This window comes from Falco biarmicus, chromosome 4 (assembly GCF_023638135.1).
Source record: "Falco biarmicus isolate bFalBia1 chromosome 4, bFalBia1.pri, whole genome shotgun sequence".
Classification (NCBI taxonomy): Eukaryota; Metazoa; Chordata; class Aves; order Falconiformes; family Falconidae; genus Falco; species Falco biarmicus.
The window spans coordinates 38,774,929-38,797,354 of record NC_079291.1 but is presented as its reverse complement, the minus strand read 5'-3'; the positions used below and the strand labels follow the sequence as shown (position 1 = coordinate 38,797,354).

Below are 22,426 nucleotides of genomic sequence, written 5' to 3'. Positions count from 1 at the left end.
CTAACACTGATGTCAGACAATGCCCTTAACAATAACCGCATCTGAGCCCTCCTATTCTAGGTCAAATGGATTATCTCATTCCTGGAGTGAAAGGATCCCAGACACAAAACATATTTCAGACATTTGTGAAAATGGGAGGCCTAGGAGTAATTCTTGGCAAGGTAAGTGTGAACCTCCGTGCTGGCCACAGTGGAAACCAGCCTCTGGGCCATTGCTGCTCTGCTGAAAGTTTAGCTGATCTTAGGACAGCAGCATGACTCCTTAAAATTGTGCTAATTGTTATTAACCTGGAATTGGGATTTAGCAGCACCCTACCCAAATAACTTTTTTACACAATGCTTTGTCACAAAGAAACAACATTTAATTTCTCCCATTCCTCTAGCGTGAGCTAACGTGAAAAAGAGGAAAAAGTCTATTCACTCTTGCCAGCTTTTGTGATACTATCAGGCAGTGTTTAGTGGTTTTTGAAGTGTAGTGATTTTCTCAAATGAAAGCGGAGATTAAGGAGTTTTTTGCTCTTCACAGTTGCGGCGAAAAGTAGAGAAGGGTCACCTAAGTGACAGGTTTAGCTGGTCTGAGGTAAATCAAGAGGGACTGACCTGTGAATTTTAAATGGTTAAAGCTAATGAGGCAACGACATTTTTGCTGGAGATGCAAAAAGAATGTAGAGTTTGGCATGAGATGCAGGTGAGTTTCAAATTGTTTTACCATCTTCTTTATCCTTTGATTTCTTTCAGGTAATATAGGAGGAAACAGAAAGAAAGTCAGAGGCAAAAGGTTTAGGCCACGGTCTAATTCAACTGAGTAAGTCTGAACTTATAAAAGCAAAGCCAAAAATTACAGTTTTCATATTTGTGTTTCCTAGATGGAGATTAAGAGTACTGAAAAATAGATAGCTGCATTTTTGCTCTGTGGCCCATTCTGATTGCTGACTGATATCTGATAAATGGTTTGGCTAATGTATTTCAACCTCTTTTTATGTATTCTTTAAAAATTAACTATCAATTTTCTTTTTTATGTAGGCTTCCTCACAGTCGTTCCCATAGCAATTCCCCATGATGATGGCAGCCTGCACCATCACTGCAGGCTTTTGTCTACAGTAAACTGCCATTGCTGAGTGTATCCTGGTTCAATACTGAATTTCTGATAACCTGTTTTCTACCCTTGTCTTCACCTTGGGTTGGGCCATTGCAGAGTTAGAGATTTGTATCCCTGCATCCTTTCCTGGAGGTTTTAGGAGACTTATCTGTCTGCTTTGAGAGTACCCTCAAGTTTATTGATGTAAGCCTGAAACAGCCAGTCTTGAGTAAGCCCTGCAATAAATGGGTAATGAGAGCCCTTACCAAGTGACTGATCCTCACACCTTTCCAGTATGGCTTAGAGTTTTTTCCTTACTGATTTATTGGCTACATATACTAAAGAGCCCCTGCCTGCAATGTTCCCTGTAGGGAGAGAGCCTTTTTTATGTACTTAAACCTGCTGGTTCAGGCTCCCTTTGTGAATGAGTGGTGAATGGCTGGAAATACCATCTCTTGGCTTGTCTAGCACTGGCCTGCTCTTACAGCACTTACGCCACACGGGAATGGCCCCTTCTTTGACCATGGTGGCGATGACAGTGCCCATTCCCTGTATCATTAGTACTAACTTTGCACCTCTATGGGCAAATGGGCTTGATACCAACCCTGCTGGAAACTAATAATGCTAACTACTCTCTGGGCCCTGCTTTCTTTGGGGTGGGGATTTTGAGTTTGTTCTGAAACTTTTCTTCCACCTGCAGTGCACTGTCTTGAGGTGAGTAGACTCAGAGAAGTTTATAGAGAAGACCCTCTGTTACAAGTTACAGAAATAATAGTTTGATACATTGCAGTTATAACATTGCATGGTCAAAATGGCCACATGGAACCAGAAATTTTAGCCCTAGATTCCTTGGAGCAGTTTATCTGTCAAGTGCCCCTGTGCTCTTGGTCTTTGCGCTGATAAACTCTTTACTGAAACCTTATTTTGCTCATTTTCTTTTCTCCTTGCTTGAGACAGTTTGATAAAAGCAAAATTGGTCTGACCAAAGTGCCAAGAATACAAATGAGGTTGCACATTCTTCTTTAGAAATTTGTCCTGTGCTTTCCTTCATTTTCCAGTTGTATTTCTTAAAATTGGTTTAAAACAATATTTTAAATTAATGATACCATTATTCTTTCGTTCAGCAGAGGTGTACATTGGGGCTGAATTGGTGCACAAAGAATAAAACCAGATCAGCTCTTTTTAGCCTAGAGTGAATGTAACTGCATGGGAAGAGTATTGTTTTCAGTAAAAGCAAAAAACCTCAATGGGCATATTTTTCCTCTGTGCTGCTCAGCTGTTGTATTATACATTTGCTCTGAAAACTTCAGAGCACTAAATGAATGGGTAGACAGAGAGTGTGTGAGTTAGAAATCCTTTCCCCTGTAATTTTTGTTTGTTTGTTATAAAGGTGTCCTATAATTTTCACCTAATTCTCTGCTTTCCTTCTTGCTGTTTGTTACAGTCTCTCAACCCAACAGCAGCCCTGGTGCTAGAGGGAGGAGGTTTGTACTTCCCAGGGGCTGTGCAGCAGTTTGTTAGGAATGGTGCACAGTGTGTGTTCGTGGGAGAGGCCTGCCAGGCAGGAAAATGCTCTTTTCTCCTGATGGGTTCTGTCCTGGGCTGCACAGGACTGCATGGCTTGCCTGAGTCTCTTTGGCAAGCCTGTTGCCCCTTGGAGAGAGAGTTCCCACTGAATTTTCCATGTGCAGTGTCGGTTTTGTGGGAACGGAGAGAACTGGCGAGAATGCACAGTGGCTGTGGTTAGAGAGAAAACTTCATTTCTGAGCAGAGAAAATTGAGAATAATCTAATCCTGGCCAGCATTTACTCATTTAGGAAAACAAAAAGCAATGTCAGCTGCTTTGAGGATGCCTCAGAATACATGAAAGCTCTCCCCAAATTTACCTGCTTACCTTCTTTGGGAAATACTGAAGAATATTGAATTGTGTTCTGAAGTGGTGGGTGGCATTTGGAAAGTCCACCTGTGTGCCCCCTGGGAGTCCAATGAAAAGTACTTGTTGAGATGGAAGGAAAGGGGTAACACTGTTGGTCTCCTGTTAGTAATAGAGAAAGTGTAGTTAACCACTAGAAAATCAGGTTCATTTGTGGCATACCTTGTGCAGAATTCAATTTGTTTATTTTTTTTAAGCAGGTGCACACTAGTACAGTTGCCTACAAAAGTATTAGACGTGCATGAGTCTGCAGTAACTTCATACATTATGCACAAGGGTTTTTTCTTTGCATACAGCCAAGCGCCAGGTAAAGATTCATGCCATTAATCATTTAAGAAAAATTTCTTAAGAGCTAAGCAAGGTTTGAGCTCTGCTGCCCTCAGAAGCAACGCTGACAGGAGGGTTGCAAGCACATCAGACAGTTCCTGAAAAATGTTCTGCTCACACCTTTTTTCGACCCCTTGTATCTAACAGATACATGAACAAGGCTTCTGCTAAGTGTATAGCTCTATGGAGACTGCTAAAGCTCATTTGAGATGTTTTAATTGTTTCTAGATGTTTTAAAATAAAACGTGTTCTTTACTAAAGGCAGATGGTTCAGTTCACGCAGAAGGAATGGCAACAGGCCAAATGTTTCTGCAGCTTTTTCAGAAACAGGGTTGATGAAATGGCCTGATGATAACAATTTTTCTACTGAAATCAGGGTTATCCAGGAATGATAATAAGAGTTTTCTGAATAAGCTGGCAGTTTAATTGGGAAGCTTGTGTTAAAACGGGTCCCAGGGAACATACGTTATGCCAAATAGTGATTCTGACCTTTGTTAATTTGCACTGCTTTTCCTGTAAGCGTTTGTCTTCCTCGTTGTTGTAACTGATACAAACATCTTTGGTTTAGACTTTCTGTTATATATTGTCTTTTTGCAGCAGGGTAACTCATGCATCTGAGCCTGGGCTTTCTCTCGCCCACCAAATCCCGGCCCAAGGCATAAGCCCAGGGGGTTCTGACCACCCCCAAACAGGGAGTCGGGATCACAGGTCAGTCTCACCTGCCCCTGCATTCTGGGCTGCCATTTTATCCCGTAAAAAGTCCCTTCCCTCAGTATACAATAGTTTCACTGCGGCAAAGCACCGTGACTGCTTGGAGGTGCTCCTGCTGATGCAGCGCTAGCTAACCTTCCTCCTCGCCAGCCTGAGGAGTACGAGTACTCTTGAGCCCAGGTCTTTTGCCTTGTTGCATGTTGCGCTACAAGCCAAATCGAGCTGTTGGTCTAGCTGTAGGCTTACCTGTAAAGGCCACTTGTGTTTTAAAGTGGAATTTCTCACTCTGAGAAAATGCGGATTCTGCCACGGCTAAAGAACACGTGGCCAGGAAGATCAGCCTGAGAGCTTTCTAATGGTATCGCGTAGTGATCTGCAGTAACTCAAGTTTAACCTTTCTGTAACAGATGAATTGAGGTGGTGAACGACGGTCTGTAATACAACCAGGAAACCCTGCAACACGGTTGTGCAACAACTGCATGCTTTGGTACCACATTACACTTCGTTTTGTAATACAGGAAGCCAGATTGGGAGTGTTTCATGGTTACCAAAAGACTGTTTCAAATGAAAAAAAGCAAGTCAAAAGTACTGCAGCAAGTACAAGAAACTGTGTAGTTGCACCTTTAATTAAAGCTAAAGCAGAAGTTTATTAGTTCCTGGTGATGCTGGCGTCAGCCTGTTGCTTCACTTTGGTTCATCTGTTGCTGCGCTACCACTTTTGACCATTTCTTTCTCTAAGAGCCCCAGCTGGAAAGCATAAAGCACTCCTGATTCCTGATAAATAAGCAAGCTGAGGAAGCTACTTAGAAGCACTTGTGGCTGAGGGCGAGTACTTTCTGAGAGCTGTGGCTGTGCTTGTGCGGGGCGGGGAGGAGAAGTTCCAGAGCAAAAAAGGAGCAAAAGAAGTTGAAAAAGTGCTGCCGCTTTTGTCGTCAACGTGGTTTGAAATATGGTGGGGGTTGAACAACACGATCTAGCCCAAAGTTTACTCATCCAAGCAATCCCTTGTGAGGCCTGTTCCCATGTGTGAGGTCATTGGTGTCACTCTTATAAATAAGGGTGGCAAGAACTGGCCTAGAAATATTGAAAATAATGTAAAGAGGAATTTTCTTTCCCTTTTTCTTTGGTTACAATTTGTTTCCTATTTCAGAGTGCGCTACTCTCTATTATATAAAGGTGGTGATCACAAATAATCATTAAACTGTTGCCGTTCTTATACAAGAACAGACTTTAAATTGAAGCAGGCAGACTCCTGTTTCTGCATTGCCCTTTTTTTCTTGACATGACAGAGCCAAAGGAATTTGCTTGTTACTGGGGGCTAAGGGAAACAAGTTACAAAAAATTATCTTCTTCCCTGGTAATATTACTGCCAGATAATTAAACACTCTCTTTATTTCATAGTTTCCATGTAACTAATATGAGTATGTAGCTCAGACTTTTTCTAGAAAGTGTGGTTTTGGTATCAAGATTACTTCTGTAAAATGTGAGGTAGCTTTGCAGCCCACCTCCAGTAAATCTTCACGTGGTCCTACAGAATAAATGATCATTGAAAAATCAGAGGGTTATTTGCACCCAAGTGTAAAAATTACTACTGTAGTGGCAAATGATTTGAGCCTTTTAACACACCAAGGCTGAAATTCACTCCTGTAGAAAGGGCTAAGCCCAAGTTTCTGTGCTCATTTAGCTTATGTCTTGCTATATATTCTAGATGGAAGCAAACAGCAGGATTGGAGCACAAATGCCCCTTCATCCTTATTCTGAGATCATGAGAGGAGTTCAAACCATGAGCTTAATGCTGGCCCTCTGCACAGGAGTGAATTTTACCCTTAAGATGTTAAATGAATGATGTATCCCAAGGAGTTTCCAGATTAAAACATATGAGTTTTGTTATAGGTCAGATTTTCTCATGCAGTTGTACACATTGCCTAGTCCTCACCCAACATCCGTATTGATTTATTTGCCATATTCACTTGCATTTTGGGGATGAAGACATCCTTGCTAAGCTTGTGCTGTGTGTTCTCAGATTTTCTATTCTTGTTCTTCTGCTTTCTCTGTTCCCTCCATTGCTTTCTGCAGGTATTTAAACCCATGGTTCAAAAGAGAATGTAATGTAGCTAAGTGGGTAGAAGATGTGAATAAAAACACTGAAGGACCATACTTTAGGTATTTTGTAAATTAATTCTATATAATTTTTAAGAGCTGTTCCAGCATATACAAATATCTTGGGACTCCTACCTTGTATAAATCAATACAAGTTACTGTAGGTGCAAAGGGCCCCTCTTTTTTTGCTGCATTTTGATGTCTGTTTTTGGCTTCATGTGCAATTTACAATTCTTTTCCTGAATGTTTTAATGAAGCCATTGAAAAGGATGTGTGTAGTGCATGCGTTCCCACCATCATCTATAGCTTGTAGTAGCTTTCTCATCATTTTATGCCAAGTAGTGTTTTATGGGCATGAGACATATTTATCACTAATAAAATAGTATTAACTTAAATAGAATGTAATTTACTGAGGCAAGTGGTTTCATAACACATTGACTCTACCCACTGTCTTATATAGTGCATACTAAAATTTAAATGAAAAAAGAATAAAAAGTAGTGGTATTTTACGCTCAGCCTACAATGAAATAATTCATATATTGTAATTGGAAAATTAAATGTATGAGAATATACCCTGTGCTCTATTTATCAAACCACTAACGAATCTGTTACAAGTGAGTGTAGGGTTCAACCAAAAATATTACTTGTTTTTGAAAGGGGAAAGCGTGTATTATTTGATACGTTCCAAATTAAAGAGAAGAAGCATGCATGAAGCTGGCCTCTCTGTTCTACATGAAGCAGGAAACTGAGAATATTTTAGTAGATTCCTAGAAGACACAATCCCACAGCTGAGACTGTTGCATCTTTGCTGAAAAAATCAGCTAGCAAGCCATGAAGCTTTAAGTTGACATATCAAAAATGAAGCTGAAACAAGAATTGTAGAAACACAAAGAAAAAGAATACAAAGCAAAATTTTTTATCCAAAAGAGTGAAGGATGGTACGAACAAGTAAATAGAATCTTAGCAGTAATTTTGCTACACAAGTAGACCCAATAATAGTGCAAATTGCAGAAACATATACTAAATATGTCCAGTGTGCATTTGGGGAAAAAAAAAAAAGTGATGGAGTTGTATCACAAGATGCTAATGAAACACTTCTATTCCAGTAGTGACACTGGTAGATATTAAATAGCAGGGTGGGACTTCAGTAATTTTTAGAACTAAAAATGTCCCAAAGTCTTACAAGAGCATAAAATTGTCACTTTTTAAAACCATTTATGTTTGCTGTCAAGAGCTCTTAAATCACAAAGCTGCAGACGTGAATCACAAAGGCTTTTCAGTGAACAAATAGGGCAAATGAGGTAAATTTACGCCTGCCAGTCCTGATGTCTGTCCTGAACAAGGAGTGAAAATCCCTTACAGAAGAAGCCATTGCTTACAGGAGGTTGTTGTGATTGTGCCCGCCAGCATCAGCCAGGTCTCTGTGCTGGTGCTTGGACATTCAGGCAGGGTGTATTGTGAGTCCAGTAGTTCTACCACGGCTGGTTTTAGTATTGGGATACAGGGTCCAGTTCTGGTGTCTGCAGTTCAACAAGCATGCTCAAGAACTGGGGAGACAGAAGCCATGAGAAGCATTAGAAGGGACTGCAGGGCCTCAAGCTGTTCAGTTTCATGGAACAGCTAAATGCTTACCTGATCGTGAAATCCACATAGCTGCATATGGAGCAAAATCTTTGTGGGATGTCCTTTAGACTAGCAGACCAAGACTGATAATGACCCGAAGTCACTGGAAGGTGAAATTAGTCAAACCAACACTAGAAAATGAGGTGTGTTTTTATTAGCAAACCTTTTCCTAAAAATACCTTCTTGACCTTTACTGTTCAGGCAAGGCCATCAGTCACCCACCATAACCTAACCCCACAGCTGTCTTTCAGGGTGTTTATATCAGAAGCTTTGTGGTTGTAATAAACAAAGACATTGCTGGAATATGAAGATAGCACTAGTTTAAAATATGTTACTTTAAATGGTTTAGTTAAACAGGTTTTAATTCCTGTGTGGATACTCTTAATTTGGTTTTCATCTTTTAATATCATATATCTTAATTTAGTAACTAGATTAAATTGATAGGAGCATACCCTGCCCCTGAGAGTTTTTGACTGTTGCACTGAATGAGTCACATTTCTAATTGTGGTTGATATAAACCAAGAATTTTTTGCATGTAGATGAGGATTAAGCTGACCCATTTGAAGTTTAAGGGCTCTGCTGTATCAGCAGAGATGAAACATAAATTAAAAATTTTACACCATAGAAACTTACTAATCACTGCCTGCAGCAGTAGCTTTAGAAATGAGAGAGAAACTAGAATAAATTTAGAAACCTGTATTTCCTAATTAATTGAGGTAACCATGGGGAAGTATTCTGCAGCCATATTATGGAAGGCAAAGGATCAGATCTTCTGGGATAAATTGCCATGGGCATATGAGAGGTTGAACTGAACAGTTTCTCTCCAAAACTCAGGTGCAATTTTGATTAATCTGTCATGGACAAAAAAAACCATTGTTCCTAAGAACAGTGTGTCTGAACATCATATGGCTGGGTTTTGAAACTGTGAAGTAATTCACTAACAAAACAAAACAAATCTTGTTTCATAAATCAGAAGGTGGGGCTGAAGTCAGGCTGTCCAGCTGAGACTACATTTTAGGAATCATAGCCCAGGATAAAACATTTACACCATATAATTAGCTGAGTGGTATTTTTGTCGCTAATCATCTTTGATTTTTCTTTTAAAGATGTCCTGAAAGTAACAGTGCTGTTTTGCTTGTCTCCCTATAGTTTTAGGCGTAATGTTTCGATGACTGGTGCTCTTGCAGGTAGAGTTGAAGTAGAATCAAGAAAAAAGGCAAAAACACTCCCTACAATTCCTAGGAACATTGCAGATTTTCAGAAAATAGAGATATTAGTTGTCACAGAGGCTTCCTCCATCAGCTTAAAAAATCCTGTATAAATGAAAATTTTTCTCTCTGACACCTGCTGTCCTAGTTATTTAATTTTCTTTCTAGTCTGCAGGTCTGATGGGTATTGCTATATAATTACTTTTCATTAATGGTAATAATAATAGCTGCTGTCTCTGGTGCCAGAAACCTCCCAGCTGTGGGCTTCCCTTCTGTAAGAAAATAAGATCTTTACAGAAAAATCTCATTTTCTTGCTCAAAGTCTAGGCTAGATTTTAATTTTACGTGCCAGGCCACAGCTGTGTAACCCCAGCAATAAACCCAGGCAAGAAGTCTTCTCCTGATACTGACTTTGCTGCAAGAGCCGCTGTTTTACCAGTTTGATACTCTCACTTATTTTTGTTACTACCAATTACAGTGGCTACTGCACAGACTGACCTTATGAAATAAGGTTAAAGACTACTTGAAATCCTCACTGAATCTTGAAAGACTCAGGAACCATGATGGTATGGGAAAATAAACTGTCAGAATCCCAGAATGTGGCATTTCTGTAGTTAATTCTAGACAAAAAAAGCCTAGAAGGCACCTTCTGAACCACTGAGCTACCTATATTTGATTTGATGCAAATATTTACAGCAACTTACATTCTGTAGGAGTTGCTTAAGTATAAAAATAGTTTACAAAGAAAACAGGTTTTTTAGACAGAGATCCAGGACACATACCCAGAAGGAAGAAATGGCCATCGCATACCAGAAGGGCACTGAGAAGGGACATGGAAGGGAGGAGACAACAGGCTATCATTTCACTCCTATTTTTAATGTGCTTTGGTGTTTTTGCTGTCTTCTTCCTTGATCTCTTCTCAGCTCCTCCTTAGCTGATCATTAGCCAGAGTTGATTCATCTGCTCTGCCAGGTCTGTTGCCTTCCTCCGTGAGCATCCAGCTGAGGCCAGGGCTGTGATGAGCCATTAGCTCCCTGCTCTTGCTAAGGCAGCTCTAGACTGGGTTTGGGGGGGGGAAGTTTTCCCCATTAGAACCGAAGCAAAATATTGGCCTTGTTGGCAGATAATGGAAAAAAGCCTGTTGGCATCAGTAGGATCAGGATTTCATTTCAAGAATTAGAGAGAATGGTTCATTAAAGTGTGTGAATGCTGCTCCTGAGGCACGGCTGTGCAGTGCTTCTGGTGGATAGCTTGAGCCACAGCCTTTGCCTCTTCTGCAGCCCCCCACGTGCTGCAGCCTCTCCTCTGCTGCTGCACTTTCAGCGGAAACCTGTGCACACCTGTGGTTTTTAAAAGGAACTGTATTTAAAAGGTTAAAATGTTAAAAGTGTTTTTAGAAGATCCCAACTACCTAACGTGGGATAATTTAGGCTGATGATGTCCTGCAAAGAGCTGAACCTGTGGCAGTAAAGGTCAGGCTAGGCTGATAGTATCAACATTTGGGCTTGAAATGCTTTCACCAGGTTGAACGTTAGTTGGATTTCATTGAATTATTTTCAGTCTGCAAAACAGAATCAGGCACAGCTTATGAACTGTTCAGTCTGTCAGGGCCACCTGCCTGGAGTTCGGCTAAAATAACACTTGGAGTCGCAAGACATTTAGTTGTGTGACCAGGTGACGCATTTCACACCATCTCTTGTGGGCCAGCACTCTCCCCATTTAGGTGACAAGAAGGGAGAGTGGGCAGGTGCCTGGCTGCAGGGGAGTGCATGCAGATGTCCTCCTGCTGCCACAGTGTTCTCTTGTGAATCACAGCATGGTCTCCCCACACTCTTAGTTTCAGCTTCCAGGACAGAAAGATGGAGACAAAGTGGCCACATCTTGCTTTCTGGTCAGAAATTAAAATTCTTGCAGTGCATTGAGGTGCATGGCTTCATTTGGGGATGGCAGTAAAACCGCCGAATCTGTTGTGTGTACAGGGCAGAACGCGGTCCTAGTTTCTTGTATAAATTGCAGCTGGAAGTGACATTTGGCATGAAAGGTAATGGATTTGGTAGCAGGAGAACTAACACCCCAGTGAAAGCTAAGTGGATCCCACCCTTGACCAAAACTGCAAAGTTCTGCCTACCTTTAATCCCAGCATTACCTGCAAGTGTCCCTGAATGCTGTCTTTTTTCCATCCTGTAAATGAGAAAGGTCATGCCTGGCTCTTTCTCATTTAAAGTATATGGAAATCTGGGATACACAGCACATACACAGTTGCAGGGCGTAACTTGAAAGCTGATCAAAACCACCTCAAACAACTATGCTTGTCACACAAGGCACATTGTAAGATCTGTGAGCGTACACTTAGTAGTGGTATGTTTTCACAGTCTCAGTAGATGGCACTAAAGATGACAAAACCCAGCATGCAATTGTGTAGCAGACATCAGTGGCAAGGCCCTGTGAGGGGAGGGCAAGGTCATTTCTCTAAGTGTGCAACTGCATTCTCAGTGTATTTGGCTGTACCTTTGCACGGGTCGGTCAGAAGCAATGGGCACATCAGGTAGGTGTGCAAACCGCAGCTGAGCAGGCAGCACAAAGGGGGGGTTGAGAAGAAGGACGTGGAGGCAGCTACACTGGAGGTATGGGCTTCAAAATCTTTTGAAAAGGCAGCATTGTGTTTGAGTTATGGTGCAAAGCTGCCTGGCTAAAGGCTTGGTTAGGCATCCTGGTCAGAGGACCTGCTGTGCAGGGAAGATGTTCAAGATGCCCCATCCTTGGGGTGCTCCTGCTCCTTCCAGGATCACATGCTCAGGCTGATGGACAGATAGATAGGCTGTGGCTTTCCCGCTCACCATGGCCTTCTCTTGCGGTGCCTAACATAACCGGTGGGAAGAGCCTGTGGTGTGCAGGAGGCGATGTTGTGACACAAGGGATGGGAGATGCCTTCATTCTGCATGCCACCTCCTGGCTGTGGTACCTATATAAACAGCTTTCTGGTGGGGCTCGCCAAGCCAGATCCAGCACCCCCAGTTCCTTGCTTCTAATCTCCAGGGGCATTGTTATTAATTTAAACATGAACATCTTAAATTCTGCTGCAGCTGTGGGGCAAAATTAGTGAATAATTGGATAATTAATAATAATATGTAAAATCTGCTCTCATCTTCCCTCCTTCTCCTTTTTTTCTTTTTTTTCCATTCTGGATTCACTAATAGTTTGTTGATCCTTATCAGTCCAAGTGTGGGCAGAGATGAGAGGACTTGTACAGGCAGTGAACAGCAGAGCACTTTGAGAACTTTTCCCTGGATTTTTTTGGTAAAAATAACCTGTTTTCTTGCATGTGCGCTTTGGTGCCCAGATCGGTGACACTGGACATACAAAACCTTGTTTTACACTGCAGTAGCTGTTTGAAATTTTCTTCCTGAAAACATTCCTGTATGTCCAGTTCATCTTAATGGGTGCTCAAGGTGCATGTGCTGAAGGATGTACTCTTCCATGTTTGGATAATTGTACCGTGCTGTTGAACAGGCTACCACATGAGGCATTAGAGCACTGTGAGCCAGACTGGAGAGCTCTCACCATATTATCTCCGTTGACACCTTGTTGCTCGTGGCTACCATCAGTCATTGTTTGTATAGGACACCAGAGATTGTGCTGTTGTAGGGAGCTACAGGTACAACAAAACGATACACTAATCCAAAATAAAGAATAATTATTTAAAGGTAAATGAGTTTCACTTAGTAATAGAGATACAAAGCAATTCCAGACACAAATCAGTCCCTGCCTTGTCTGTAATCCTCTCTAGATGAAAGGACTTGATCCTGTAAATCCCAGAGCCAGGGATGCGGGGCGCTCTGCCAGGGGTGGCTGCTGTGGCTTCTTGGTATCAGTGATGTTGGCAATGGTGCTTATCACTGCACAACATGCAGCCCCCCTGCTGAATTTCAAAGGCTTGGAAGACCTGTCTGTAGAAACTGAGAGAAACTCTCCATCTTCAGGGATGTGTAAGTTCAGAAATTAGTAGGTAGCAGTGCTCAGGGAGGGTCTGGGTGATGTGCCTGCACTTGTGGGAGGCCTCCTTTGAAAAATGCCGTTAGTCTGCGAAACAGAACAAGAAGGCTAGTGTAGCTCAAATTTTCTACTTTGAGGCTTTTTTCCCTTTTATTCTGCCCAGATTTAAAGCCTGATAGAAACCTCTCAAGTGGGAAAAGTGCAGAATCTCAAAACAGAAGCATAAGAGTTTTTCTTGGGTATAAAATTTCAGTCAATAATGTGCTGCTGCCTTATTGACATGAAAAGAATGCCTTTCATGTGATACAAACATTTACTTGCTCCTGCTTACTCTACTCACCTTGTACAGAAATGCTGATTGCCATTGACTAATCAGTCCATTTTTGTATATTCTCATCAGACTCTTTCTTTGGCTGGAACAATATGCACTGTATGATGCTTGCATGTATAATAATTTGTTATTAGCACTTTGTATATGCCTTTGTTACTTCACAACTAACAGTTTGGCCTCCAAGTGCATGCATTTGTGTAAATTAATGTGTTATAAAATAATAGATTTATTTGCTGTGTTTATATCGATATAGGAGATGCGTAAGATATTCATAAAGACACTGATAATTGCCATTTAGTCACTGGCAGAAGACATTGTTCAGCTTGTATTTATACAATTACTGTTTCTATTTAGGCTTCATAGTGCCATGTCTATCGTTTAGATCTGTATTTATTCAACTGCAGATTCTGTTTGTTAATTTTATAACAATTAATTACAGTACCATATAAAACAGTTTAAGAAATCAGTTTTGTTATGCAGTTCTAATCAGAAGTAGGATTTTTTTTTTTTCTTCCAGAGTTCCGGAAAGCTATAAATACATTTATTCATGTCATGAAATTATTAGGCTACTGAACAAACAACTTTATCCCCCCTGATACTGAGCTAATAATAAGCTATATACTTGGTTCTGAACCAAGCTTCAGAGTAATGGCAGTTGCTGTTGCAGTGCTAGGACCCGAAAACATCACATTTATTTTGTGTGTTTCAACATCTCAGGACACTGTCCCCTGCAAAGTCTCCATCTTCGTCCACTGGTTCTATCGCTTCCAGCAGAAAATACCCTTACCCGATGCCACCACTTCCTGATGAGGAGAAAAAAGCCAACAGGCAAAGTGCCAGGGTAAGTGTTCCTCTTCTCTGTGCATTTTGTCAGTGACTTGATTTACTGGTTCTTTTTGAAAAGGAAAGTGTGGCAGATCAGCACCTTTGGCTGACAGTGTGAGCAGCAGTGGCATTTCCTTTGTACCCCTAACTCCAGAAGCTTCTGAAGGCTGAGCTTCTGGCGGTGCTCAGGGCAGCCCCGGTGGCTGTGTTTACAGATACCTGTTCAGGTTGCTCTTAACGCTGCCCTGAAGCCCACATTTCACTAGTTGTCTTATTTCAAGCTGAGAGTGTGCCTGGGGCAGTCTTTGGGCTACGGAGGACAGGCAGCCCTGGAGCAGGCGGTATGCCTGGCTCTCCTCTTACCCTGCCGGGGGACTGACACTGCCAGCAGCTCTCCTTCAAGCTGGGGGATAGATGCTTTCCAGCTTTATGGAAAGTTCCGGTTAAGGAGGAGGGGGAGGGCTTGCATCAGGCTCTTGCAGACCTGGAGGGACTTTGCAGCTGTGACCCAATCCCCCCTGTCCCCCCTCCCAGGGTGAGCAGGAACCACTGGAACGTGATGCTCCACACGGGGAGGTTTCTAGCTGATGCCAAAAGGCAGCGCTGGCTGTTGCTTCCTTTGTGTCAATTCAGACATAGCAGGTATTTGAATAAACAAAAAACTCCCGACGTTTACTTTAGGGGCTTTACTGGTGATAGCTTTAGTTCATGTCCCTGATGCAGATGAGCTTCCCGTTGCTGCTCTGTCCTTTTTTGTCAAGAAAAAAAGGGAGTGGAGTGCTGCTGAGGGCACCTGCAAGCTACTGCCCCCAGTCCTGCTTGGGACAGAAGGCTGGGTGAGGTGTGGCACAGGGTCCCCCAGCAGAGCCCAGAGACAGGGCTGCACTGGTGTGTCTCAGCCCTGGAGCTGCCCTGGCACCAGCTCAACCCCACGGCAGAAAGTCATGCTGCTCAGAGCAGAGTTAGGCAGAAGAGAGTGGGAAATTATCTCTACAGCAACGTTAGCGTACCTGTAAGGTAAAAGTTGTCTAGCACATATTTGAAGCTACACTGAATTTTTTCCTTCAAACTCTCTGCAGTCCCAGCTGTGGACATTTACTATGCTGACTGCAATTCATGCTGAAATGCTTGACACTGTCTGGTGACTTTTTGGTCTGAACAGATACCCATGAGAGGCTGGGAGACCAAGAGCATAGCTTTGGTGACCCAAGTGATGCAGATGCAGTATCCCAAACAAGCCCCTCACACTCTTTGGGTAACAGCCAGTTTTATCTTGGTGTTCAGTGCGTATTTGTGTTCCTTTTCCCCCTCTCCAGCTATGGGAGACATCCATTTAGCTGCACTGTTTTCCTGGGGTGACATCAGAACTGCTTACTTCGAATTTTATAGAAACTCAGCATCACTGAGTCACTGCACATTCAACTGCTCTTCAGACAATTCGAAAGATCAACAGAGATGCCCGTGATCACAGTGAGAACCTCCTGTCATCTGGAAGGGAAAAAAGCAGTCTTTTTTCTTTCTTTCTTTTTTGTTACTGGTATTTTATGGATTTGGTGAACAACCAAAATCATAACAACTAACAGGGACATGACAAGGCTATTCCGCATGATCACAGGTACACTTACCTAGAATCCGAACTGCAGTCCGTTTGCCAGTCCCACGTAAGAGTTTTTTCACTGGTTTATTGCAGTCTCAAGTCAGACCAGAGTGGAACTGGGAATGCGCCTCCTGGAGAGCCCAGCTGATGTAAACTTGTATGCTGTATGCATGACCCATGAACCTTGTGTTCTTTACTTTCCACATGTAAGGGATAAACAACATACTGTAGTAGAAATTAGCATGCAGGAGTAAGAAATACAGGATTTTTTGGTGACAGGATTTCAAGCTTTGAAAGGGAACTATTTGACACAAATGTCAAACAAGGATTATATCTTTTTTTTTTTTACCTTATGTGTTTATAATCTCAGTATAGGGATTGTATATATGTAAACATTTGATAATGTCAAAAATAGCTGTTATACATAAGCGTATTTTGCCAAATGCCTAAGGAAACAGTCATGACTAACATCATCACACTTCAGATTTTCTAATATTATGAGCAGACATCTTTGGAAATACAGAAGGTACAGTACTGTAAACCCATGTCTCTCAGAAACTGGTGTTTGACCAAAATCTCTAATGTCTTTTCAGTATCTTATACTGTCTTGACAATCTCAGTTGTAAGGCAGACTGCAGAAACAACAGCACTTTGTCTTAAGTCATCGTAAGAGGAACCAGCTAAAATCCCTTGTTCAGTGAGATGACCAGTGTATCCTCTCACAGGTGTAATTAAGAATGATTTGGCAGACAACAGAGACAGCCTTTAAGTAACGCGCACTCCGAACTTACTGGACATTTGGGAATATTTCTAAGTTGTCAATTCAGAATGTGGTGATGTGAAGTCCTTCTAGTGAGAGTTGCTGTGTATTTTTGATAGAGCATTTCAGACACTGTTCTAGACGGCAAGGCATAGTTTATGGGAAGCATAATGGTTTCACTGCACTAGATAATAACAGTGCTGGGCAAGCGGCCAGTTTCATTGCTGTCTTTTAATTTTTATTTGTTACTGGAATTGCCTTTATCATGCGCTTGAATGCTATGCTTGCTGCCCCTGAAGCCCCCCTGGCAATTTTTGGGGGCATTAAACCGAGTACAAGTGAATTTAGCCTAAAAAACCGGTGGGGAACAAACCCTTTACTGTGAAGATGTTAATCTTGTGTATAAGTGGATGGTTAGATTTCTAACACCTGAGACTTCTAAAGGCTGTTGTAAAACAAGTCTTGATTGGGAATTTTCGGTCAGTAAGAAACTGGACTATATTAAATCAATTTATAATTCTCTCCAGCTTTCAGAAATTGACTAATTCTTAGCTTCAGGTAGTACTATTGCAGAATAAAACGCCCAATTCTGTATGGTGCAGTTGAATACCTTGCCCAACAGCCGTATGATCAATTAGGTATTATTGTAATGGGAACATCTTCGGTGTTTCTGAATCTTCTACCTCTTTCATGTGTTTCCTTTAATAAGTGAATCCAACACTTGCAGCCTTTTAATATATTTTTTTAACTTTTAAGTCTCTCGATAAAGTCAGATATATGTAAGATTAAATTAAGAAATGTTTAAAGATGTCAGCAACTGTAAAGTATATAAGATTTTTAGAAGCACTATATTTTATGGTTAGGCTGTATGTTGGATAATGACATAATACTGGCCTTGGCGCTGAAGTGATTTTCCTTCACAGTCTACAGGTTCTGGTAAGTATTCTGGAGAAAGACAAATCTGAGTGAGCGGTAGTGGATGCAGACAGACCATCTGGAAGGAGCCAGTCACTTGTATTTGCTTTAGGAAAAGATTCTGCACTTTTGTGAGGAGTGAATATCCATCAGCACTGAAGAGTATTTTTTGCAAAGATTTATTTTGAGTGTAGGTAACTGGATTAAAGGTAGTTGGTAGCATGTAGCTCATGAAATTAGGGTCTGAGCCATAATCACTTGAAATCAGTATGTTGTTTATTGATTTCACTGAACCTTGAGCAGGGCCGTCAAGGAGGTCACCCACATTAGGACATTATGCTAATCTGATGGTTGCCGTGTTACCTGGTTTTCCTTCCCATATTAGTATCTTGTCTTTAGTAACGGGACTGTTCATCATGTGCCTTTTATGGCATTTTGTTTGGATACAAACCGGCATGTAATTTTGAATAATCCTGTTAGATTTCTGTGCGTATTTTATGTTTACCACTGTTTACTCTTCCCTTTCCGTTTTGCCTTATCAAGAAGCAGCAAGATTTGGCAGACAGAACCGGCTATAACATACTGGCTCTTTGTGTAATGTTCATAGCTTCTTGTTTTGCAAACAAATGGCTTTCTGACTGTGTTTTCAATGTAGTATGTACTTTCGGCTTCTCTCTTGTTTTGGTGTAATTCCTTTGTAGCATATGATGATACAGTTACGTCTGTAGTGTAACTTTAAACAGTCACTTTCACATTTGGAGCTAGGAATTCGAGTTATGAGCACTAAGTTTTAAGTTAAATAAATATTGACTTCCACTTTGACTGTCTAGAGTGAGAACATCACAGAGCTTGGGTGTTTGCAAAATTCTTCTGCAGAGAATCTTGCATCAGGTTGGTAACTTGGAGACCTTGTCACACAAAACCTGAACTGGCAGGGCTGTGAGCCACTGAAGCCAGCAAAGGTCAAAGAGAGAAATTGTTTGCTTACATTCTGTGGTTTCCTACTTCTAAAATGTAGTGTGTCAGAAAGCTGCCAGATCAATAACCTGGAAGATTGCAAATATTTTTATCCGTTGTAGTTACACTGGCAATAGCAATACAAATTGCCGCATAATACCTCATCCAGTCTAAAGTAGAGTACTTGTATTGTCAATAAGATAGCTCAGTCATTTTGACTCACGGGGACTCATGCTTTTGTTTTGTTTTTAATTTTAAGAAATGAACTAGTTATTGCCAGCTATGCTGCAGGTGCCTATTGAAGTGGGGACGTTACCAGTTCTTCTCAAATAGAAGTAACTGTCCATATGAATGCAGGACCTGCAGGATGAGCTATACTTAGTGTTATGTTTTTCAATGTGGGAGAAGAATCTGCTATGATTTAAAATAAAATTAATATGACTAACTGATGGAGACTGGAAAATAGAGATCGTATCCAAATAATAATGCTGCACAACGATGCCAGAGTTAAACAAAAATTTACCTGCTAATTCTGGATTTGTTGACATAAGAACTTCAGTAATCCATATGGTAGACTTCTGGTGAATTTACTCAGGCAATATACTAGAAATGGTTGTGATTGATAATTTACATATATTTTTGATTTAAATAAGTTGTTTTAAGAAGGTTGTAATTTTATACAGCCTGTCTTTGCTTAAGTTGTGAACTTCAGTCACTGCTTGCCAGTTACCTGATTTAAAGTATGATTTGACTTTGAAGGTAGCTACTTCCAAATGATTTAAGAGTTCCTGACTTATGAAATGTTGAACCTGCTAAGCTGATGTACTCATTAGATAATTTTGATTGTGCTGATGAACAAACAGACCTTTGAGCTAAAATCAGAAAGAAATTGTGTCAGTAGCTAGTGTACTGAAGCCCTCTCACGTGAATTCCTGTTGCTTATTTTAAGTGACCCAAGTGGTCTTGTCAACACCAATGTGACAACCGTTTTCAAAACCAGAGCTAAGAATAGGTACATACGCTATTACAGGTACGCATATACTACAAATTCTTCTGAAATTTGCAGCCATTTCATTCATTAATAGGCTAGGATGTAACATGAAAGAATGAAAGTTAGCTCTTAGGACTTGCTTTGTCATTGAATCCCATACTAGTTGTTGTGAGCAAAATTATCGCACTCCAGTGCAAAACGCAACAAGCTCCTGTTCTCTTCTCTTCCAGTCCCTTTCTGCTCCTACTGAAAAGCATTTCCATGAATGATAATTACATGCACTAACAGCCTCTTGTGCAAGTTGGCCGAGATCAAAAAGCTGTGAAGTTAGTTGCCTTTCCACGCAGTGTCCTGGACAAGGTCTTTCCAGTGCTGTTAATACATCATTTGCTCTTCCTACAGCGTAGGTGATGGAGCCTCACGTCTTTCGTGCAGTTTGCACTGGAGTGCTGGTTTGGGCTGGGGGAAGAGTTAATTTTGCTTCACAGTAGCTACTATGGGGCTGTGTTTGGGATTTGTGCTGGAAACAGTGTTGGTAATTCAGGGATATTTTAGTTATTGCTGAGCAGCGCTCACACAGAGTCGAGGTCTTTTCTGTTCCTCACCCCACCCCACCCGTGGGTGGGCTGGGGGGGCACGAGAAGTTGGGAGAAGACAGAGCCAGGACCGCTGACCCCAGCTGACCAAAGGGATATTCTATACCGTATGACTTCATGCTCAGCCATAAAACTATGGGGAAGGCTGGCAGTAGGGGCTGCTTCTCAAAGGCTGGCAGGGCAGTGGCTGGTTGGTGGTGAGCAATTGTTTTCATTTGCATCACTTGCCTTTCATGTTTTGTTTTGTTTTGTCCTGTCTGCTACTTCCCTTTTCATTACTGTTTCTTATTATCATAATTATTATTACATTTTATTTCAATTATTAAACTGTTCTTATTTCAACCCACAAGTTTTCTCACCCTGCCCCTGTGGGGGGAGAGTGAGTGAGTGGCTGTGTGGTGCTTAGTTGCTGGCTGGGGTTAAACCATAACTGATAAAACTGGTAGCTCAGCCATCCTATGGCTTTCTTACCCTCTAGCATTGCTGAAGGCTAAGCCTCTTTAATCTCCAAGGCTGTGAACCTAAAAGTTGTGCTGTGTCCCATTTCTCTTGCTTCAAGTTTGAAGATCATCCCTTTCTTTCTCAACTGAGTATCTCTATCAGTAGCATACAATTTGGGCCGCTGTCATCAACCACAATGCAGAGGTTATTTACCTCATTTTTAAAGAGCATGAGCATCCTGGTCTCCTCTGAAGTCAGTTTTTTGCCCAGAATGGAATATCCATCAGTGTGCTGAGCTATGACCCACTATTTGCATGGCTTCCAAACCAGGTGGCATTTATCACCAATATGGGATTTGATTTTGATCAGATTTCCTGAAGACAAATACAAATAAACTGCACACATAATGTACAGCTTGTCATCCCCTGACTGCGTGGTGGGATAACATTCTTGTGTGGACGTAAATGTTACCCTAATAGAGCAGGCAAAAAGGAAACAGTGAAACCGGTTGTGTAGCCATAGCTGCAATACAGACGGGACTCTCTGAAGTGTGATTTCACCAGAACAGGAAAGGAAGCGATAGTTCCTATCATTTACACTAAAAAACTCCTTTGACCTGAGCAGTTTCCAAGGCAGCTTACAAAAAACAATACTGGTACCTCAAGTATGGATGCTGATGCAAAGCTTTGGAAACAGTAGCTTATATACCCAGTGTATCTTGTCATTCCACAACAGTTTTCTGCAGCTATTTAGAAAAGCACTACAACAGTCAGCATTAGTACGCTATCTCAGCCAAGCAGCCAAAACAAGCAGTAAAAATAAGTTCAGAACACAGAAATGTCGTTTGCTCACGCTTGAGAAACTTTATTCCTGACTTCAAAATTGGCTCACCTAGCCAGGTCTGGCTCTTTCAGTTCTCTAAAATCCAATCTACACCAGTTTCAAAATCACTTTAGCTAAGCCAGCTTTAAACTATTTAAAAACTTCTGTTATGTAGACAGGCTGTGATTGCAATATAACGCAGAATGAGATGAGGAAGATTGGAGAAAATAAGCACAGAGCAGTTAAAAAGAAATACATTCTCTAAGGGAGAAGTACAAGTGTCTGTCTTACACTATTTTTAATTACTAGAGCATAAAGCATCAAAGCAACAAGCTAATATTATTTTTTCTGTTTCTGTGTTCCTCTGAATAAAAAAATAAAGTTTTGGTTAAAAAAAATCTTAACATGAGGCCTTATATATTCTAACTTTAGCATGGGAAGTCTATTTTTACAACGACGTTAGAAATTATGTATATAGGTCTGACTGACCTTGTAAGTGTAGTGGTGCGAGCAGCTTATCATGCGATATTGTAAGGCTCTGTATAACAGTAAATGCTGATTTATTTTGATTATTGGTACAAGGACTCCTGCTCACTGCCTGTGTAGACTCTACGTGTAATTTTATGCTTGGAAATACAGTCTAGAACATACTCAAACTGTGAATATATAACCTCATTTTTCTTTTCTTAAGGGTAAAGATATATTACAATAGGTAGTGTTTTTTATAGAATACAGTACTTATTTTTATCGTTGCATAAATGCAAAGTATTTTTTTCAGAATAGCAAAGCATTACAGACTTTTTAATCTGCTGGAGAAAACACTATTTACAATATGACTAGTTCTTTCAGCAAAGCTTTCAGGGTGGTATATACTAATTGGGTCTGCCAGCTTCATTTTTTTGCTAATGTTTACCTTGGGCATTGCTGTAAAAAAAAAAAAAAAAAAAAAAAAAAAGGTCTATTTTTTCACTTATACTAGCCCTTATTGGTAAAAAACTAAAAAACATGTAGAGGCAAGGAGAACTGTGTTTCACCACTGGGTCTGGGCTAGCTAGTATTGGCAAAAACAACTGAATACATAATTTTCTTGTCTTTGTTAATTAAAATCCTTTAAAAATCACACCTGATATAGAAACGTAAGATTTTGACAAACACCAAAATGAAGCATTGCGATTTACAATTTTCCAGCTTTGAGTGTGGTATTTTTGTTATAAACATT

General features: G+C 40.9%; 1 protein-coding gene across 11 annotated transcripts in view; it reads left to right on the top strand.

Annotated features, from left to right (window-relative positions):
• Positions 1–21,072, top strand: part of ADAM22 (ADAM metallopeptidase domain 22) — a 137,760-nt gene extending 116,688 nt beyond the window's left edge. For 3 of the 11 annotated variants that reach the window (XM_056334875.1, XM_056334873.1, XM_056334879.1), the window contains 5 exons: positions 61–161; positions 738–804; positions 3,935–4,045; positions 14,021–14,144; positions 15,445–21,072. In XM_056334875.1, the coding sequence (XP_056190850.1) occupies positions 61–161; positions 738–804; positions 3,935–4,045; positions 14,021–14,144; positions 15,445–15,465 (424 nt within the window). In that variant the 3' untranslated portion in view covers positions 15,466–21,072. Of the gene's footprint in view, positions 1–60; positions 162–737; positions 809–3,934; positions 4,046–4,566; positions 4,642–6,124; positions 6,212–14,020; positions 14,145–15,444 lie in introns of those variants that run through there. The other 8 variants (XM_056334874.1, XM_056334881.1, XM_056334878.1 and 5 more) reach the window with 4 other exon arrangements.
• The last annotated feature ends 1,354 nt before the right edge of the window (positions 21,073–22,426 follow it).